Raw genomic sequence first — 5,788 nt, forward strand, 5'->3', positions numbered from 1 at the left:
GTCTTTATTTTACAGTTAAAATAAATGTTTATCAAATAAAGTCTAATGTTACGACTAATCATGGATCCCTTTAAGAATAAATGTTCAAGTTGGAAGAATGAGATCCATCCATCACCAAGGCTTCAAAAAGACTGCAATTTTTTTACATTAAATATTACATCAAAATAACCATTGTACATCAAATATCAGTAGATGAAAATTTAGATTTTTTTTTTTCATTTGCATTCTCTTTCTTCCATAGTGACAGTAAAATGTATTCCATATGTTAACATACAATGACCCCTACACTGGAGAAAAAAAAGTATCAACATGAGCTTTATCACCCAGGTCAAACCCCACATATAAGGAGTTCAGGGCTCTTTCACAGCCACGGAATTAGCCTGTTTTGATGCACAAAGACGCAAAGACCGTGAATTCGTCCAAGAAAAAAGAAATGCATAAATGAATGGGAAGCAAAAATTCAAGTGTAGGATAAAAATGATTGCATGCTATTCCTGTGTCTGAGGTCAAGAATCTACAAACATTCCCCTCCCAAGAGCGATGGGGAATAATGCAGAGTTCAAAGCTCCGTAGCTGCTCCTTGTGTAAATCCTTGTCTCCTTGATGTTGTTTTTATTTGAGAGCTGATTACCCTCTGACTGACTAGAATCTCTGTGGAAGGGCACAAGGTCTGCTGGTTTTGATGGTCAGCCAAAGTATTTGTTTACAGACATGGTGTTTCTTTTTAGGGGTTGGCTGCATGCAACCCGTGTGTGGCAAAAACAAAAATAACACTTTGCTTATGTGCACTCATCTGGAGGTAGGAATCAATACGCCTTCTGCTCTGCAGAACCACTTTCTTGTGACTCAAACCGAGCTCTCCAGACAGATGCGTGTTCGTTGCATCTTCGCTCTTTAAAGCTCGGCATTAACACCGAAGAACATCCCAGGATCTGACGCCCACGCACGAGCAGATGGAAAACCGCGCAGACACCCAGCCAAACACGGACACCGCTACAGCCAGCCCGTGTTAACAAAAGTCCCTCCCACTCATAGGCCAATTTGTTTGATTCCGTTTGCTATTGCATTTGATGTATTAGACTTTAAAGAGCATCACCCAGCAAATATGCGAGGCTCAATCGATAAAGGTTTGTGTTTTCCAGCAGGGACCCAGTCAGTCAGTCTGCTTTGCAAAGGGAGAGCTGCAGAAATACACTGTATGTACATCTATTATTTTTGACTCAAGGACTCCTTTAAGACTGGCTGTCACTCTTAAAGCATGCGACCCCTGAAAGCTACAATCAATATTTTGGTATGACTTTACTAATACTTCCTTTTTTTGTATCTGTACACAAACCTTCCAGATTCCACAATGATGGTCGCATGCTGGACATCTTTCAGCGACTCACAGCCACGGAAGGCGTGTACTTCCTGCCTCAAGACCTGGAACTGTCCAATCAGGAACTAAGCTACATCGTCAAGAAAGCAGAGCAGTGGAGAGGCTTCAATGGGGAGAGGCGAAAGGTAGAATTGTCACATTAGAAACTCTGATTTGCTCTTCTACTGCAACCCATGGGATGACTGTTGTTTTCTTACAGACAGAATGATCTGTAAGGTCATTATTATTAGTCTGATTAGTTTAAGGATAATGAGTTGTTGGTCACTGGAGATAACAGGGCTTTTGTGCAGAGCTGCTAAAAGATGAGGGGCTGTAAACTGACAATAAAATAAAACATACTGGTTACTTTACATTCAGTGCAGGTGGATGTATACCATGGGTTCATTTTGTATCATTCTGTTTTCTTTAGTTACATCTGAGAAAGCTGAGAATTCATCTCAGAGGTCTTTAGCTTTGTTCTAATTAGTACAAGATAATTACCAAAAACAGGGAGCAGGCTAACAGGCTGCCTGATTAGTCTGTGAAAACTGATTTCTGAAGATATTTCATTAAAGAGAGACTTCTCAATCAACACATAAAGAGAAACTGTTTCATCTGACATTCTCTTCCTTTGGATATTATATCAGAAAAAGGTTGTCTTGTGTTCATCAGTCCGGCAGAGGTCAATGGTGATGTCACAGAAAAGGGCAGTCTGCGATCAAATGTGCTTCTTCTGTTTATTTTCTTCATTCATCTGGAACAGATTCCTGTTTTCAAAGTACAAAACTAGAAGCTTTATGGCACCATTTGTCAGAACAAAAAAAAAAAAAAAATTCCTAGAAATGCACATCGCCCACAACTTTTAATGCTCATCAAATTAAGATTATCTTATGATAAGAAATGACAGAATTATAGGCATTTTGGTCAAACTTCAAAATTTCATTCAAGATCTCTGATGCACTGAGGATGACTCTGTTACCACCAACAAGTTTTACCAAGATATCCATAAATTAACTAAATTCTATCCACTTTTGTGTGGGCTAATGTCAACTAGTTATCGCAACCAACTGGAATTGGACTGACTCCAAACCTGTCCAGTGGCTTGTGAAACATTCTGCAAACACAAAGACATAAATATTTTGCAGACATCTTATGCGTATGTGTTGGGGAAGACGCTCAGCTACCACCACAATAAGTTGTAGCTTAATGAAAGAGAATGAATTAAAGCAATTTTTATGTTTTGTAAAATGTGTTGTATTGACCATCTTAAATTTATTAAAAAGTAACGAATTGTAGAGGTACATGCAATGATTATTTCCATTATAACCTTTCCAGTGGTTTATAAGATATTTTGGTAAAGACATGCATACACAAGGACAAAACAAATCAACTTTTACCCTTTTATTAAGCTTAATATTCCTTGACAGATTTGTTCCTCCAAAATGCTTAGCATATTGTTGTATAGCTTAGTCCATCTTATAAATAGGGGGTATTGTGTATTTTCCAGGCACATAGTTCAATCCTAAACCACAATTAAGTAACTGTGTGTAGCTGTTTATATCAAAAATAAATTTGACTTTGCATCATTGCCTGTCTAAAAGCCTTGAAATTTGCCTCTCTTTCAGAACCTCCTACCGTTTCAGACACTCCTACTTCAGCACGTTTTCACATCAATGCTTTGGAGCAGGTGTGCTCTGTGGGGCGGGGCTGAGCTCCAGGGAGGAGCTATTTACAAATAAGTGGGGCTTTGCATAACACCCCCCCCCCCCAGACCATGGACTGACGGAGCCCCGAAGGCCACCAGAAACCGGGACCAACCCCCCCCCCCCCCCGCCTCCCTTTAAAACTGAACATTTTCTCAAATCAAGTTGAATCCTCTGCTTTACTTCACTGAAATAAATAAGCATAAACAGAATAAATCTGTGACTAATGAAATGCCCCATCAAGCAGCTGAAGGCCTCTTGCTGCGGTTCACTTCCATCATCCTCACACTGCAGCAGATCACCCTCCAAAGCAACAATTACAGCATTCTTCCTTCTTATTGGACCTAATTTGGTGTTATTAAATGCTAACACATTCCTTGGCATGATGAAAATTTAGGGTTATTGCATTTTAACATTTTTACATTATTCAGTGAGACAATTTTTCATCAAAATAAGATAGGCGTTGCCATTATTTTATAATTATTGTAACAGTTTCTTCTACAAAAAAGGGTCACTTTCCTAACTCTGCAAAGACATATCCCTATTAGACTAATTTGCCTACATGCAAATTTTTGTCATTTTTCCCTCATTAACTATTTATCATAGACAGGGGAGGAAAAAAATATTCATGAAGGCGAGCAAAGGAGCAGCCCGACAGAGCTGAAACTAATATTTTGCAACTCTAATGATTTTTTGCATCCTTAATTAGATAGAATAAGGTTGATATGATTAGGTCAGGATGTAGTGTTTTTCATTAAAAATACATTTCAGAAACTGTATTCCAAATGTGCCCTTGCAATTAAATAATGAATCCGATGCATTTCTTATTATGGAGCCAATTAATATCAGAGGCAAGTGCGTAATTTTAATAACAGTGGGCTACCAGGCTTTCATTAGCTGACTGAGAGAAAGGAGGGATGAGGAGAAAGTATTCACAGGAACAGCTGCAGATTTTGTTAAACAAGCTATTGAACCATACATGGAGAGCATGCATTGTCAACAAAGTAAAAACAAAACAGTGGTGTTTGTTTGTCATCTGGAGATTGAAATTAATATTTTCTGGAAGTTTTAGGTTTAATTCTTTAAAGTTTAAATATTCCTCCACACTGCCCTACAGAGGTAATAAAGCTGCATTGATCATTAGGTAACAATTTGTTGCTTCATCTGTCAGAAAATCTTCATTAGGAGTAAATTACAAATCCATCTGCCTGATTGTTTTGTGCTTTAACAAGTTTTCAGCCAGAGCACAGTCCTCGGGTCACTTTTTAAAATCCCCTTTTTATTTTAATCACTTCTGCAGCAGGTGATAAACAGAAACACAGCACATTTATTGAGCAACCTGTTGGGACATTTTCTGTTTTTTCTTTTTTTTTCTTTTTTTTAACCCAAGATAAGTAAAGACATTGTCACTCAGCATAAATAGTTCTGGGGGAAAGTTCAAGCATTAACATCTCTAAACGTTCAGTATACTGCAGTAAAAGTCATGCTGAAGTGGCTTCAGCCACATGAACAAGTATCCATGCAGCACAGAATGGCCCTCAGAGAGCTGAGAACACCCCGGTGCAAAAACATTTATAATAAAGAATATCTAAAAAAAAATCTTTCCATTGTGTTTGTCGACCTGTTGTGTATACATGTTACTTCAAAAAACTGCAATAAATGCACCAACAATAACACAGTAAATTGTATGAACCATATGACTTTCTACTAACACTGGCTCTGTCTCAATTCATGGGTTGTAACCGACGTTGTCCACAGTAAGGCCGTGGGGCGTAGGCTGCTCATGTCTGCTGCGTAAATGGCTGTGAAGACATATGTTTGTGTAACCACGCGCTGCCTCATAATAAGTTTTATGTCACATCACTTCAGTTGGTTTGTCAAGGTATAACTTCACAAATTTTAGTTTTAATAGAACAAATGCTACAAGTAAATAAATAAAATACATTAATAATTTGAGTTAAGCTCCGGTATCAGTACTTGTAACTGCATTTTATTTAACATCTCATTGCAACAAAACTTTCTTCAGCTAAGTTGCTAAACTTACATTTTTCTGTCTGCGATAAACTTCCAAACTCTGTTGTAAAAAAATCTGCTGTTTTTCAATTTAATTTGCTGTTAGCGCAATTAATTCTGGGTTACCGTTAGGATACTCAGATGCAGCCTATATTTTCAGGGTTTTGACGCTGCATGAGTAGGCGCCTATGAAYTGGGACAGCCTACAGCGCGGGGCAGTGACATGAGCAGCTGTGAATTGAAACACTGCCATCGTTCACAGCCTCACATGTTTATCAAATAACATTTAAATCACATTCACATCTTTACAACTAATAATTATGGATAATTACTCCAAATAAAACAACCTGAGTGCTGATTGGAATCAGATTAAAACTAGTTTCCTGCTTTTTAAATAGGAACTCAGCGAAACCCCCTTGATGCTGTTAACTCTCCCAAGCTCTGAAACAATAAAAAGACAAGAATCCACATTCAGTAATCAAACAACAAATGAGCAGTTATTATAAAACTTGTAATTTTTATAGGCGGTCATAAAACATAATCTAATTTTTACTTTCTTACCAATTAACTTTATGTCAGAGATTTCTTTCTCCGCACCGTCCGATCCTCAGACAGGGTTAGATGTCGGCACGCTGACTGAGCAAACAGGATGAATAAATGAAGGACTTATTTACTTTTAAACTTTCGAGTGGGTTTTTCAAATTATATATATATA

At 37.8% G+C, this 5,788-nt stretch overlaps 1 protein-coding gene across 1 annotated transcript in view; it reads left to right on the forward strand.

The window, feature by feature from the left end:
• Positions 1-5,788, forward strand: part of ofcc1 (orofacial cleft 1 candidate 1) — a 101,593-nt gene that overhangs the window by 67,866 nt on the left and 27,939 nt on the right. The window contains exon 20 of the mRNA XM_014008436.1: positions 1,344-1,503. Within this exon, the coding sequence (XP_013863890.1) occupies positions 1,344-1,503 (160 nt within the window). The remainder of the gene's footprint in view (positions 1-1,343; positions 1,504-5,788) is intronic.

The sequence above is a fragment of the Austrofundulus limnaeus genome, unplaced genomic scaffold (assembly GCF_001266775.1).
Source record: "Austrofundulus limnaeus strain Quisiro unplaced genomic scaffold, Austrofundulus_limnaeus-1.0 Scaffold50, whole genome shotgun sequence".
NCBI lineage: Eukaryota > Metazoa > Chordata > Actinopteri > Cyprinodontiformes > Rivulidae > Austrofundulus > Austrofundulus limnaeus.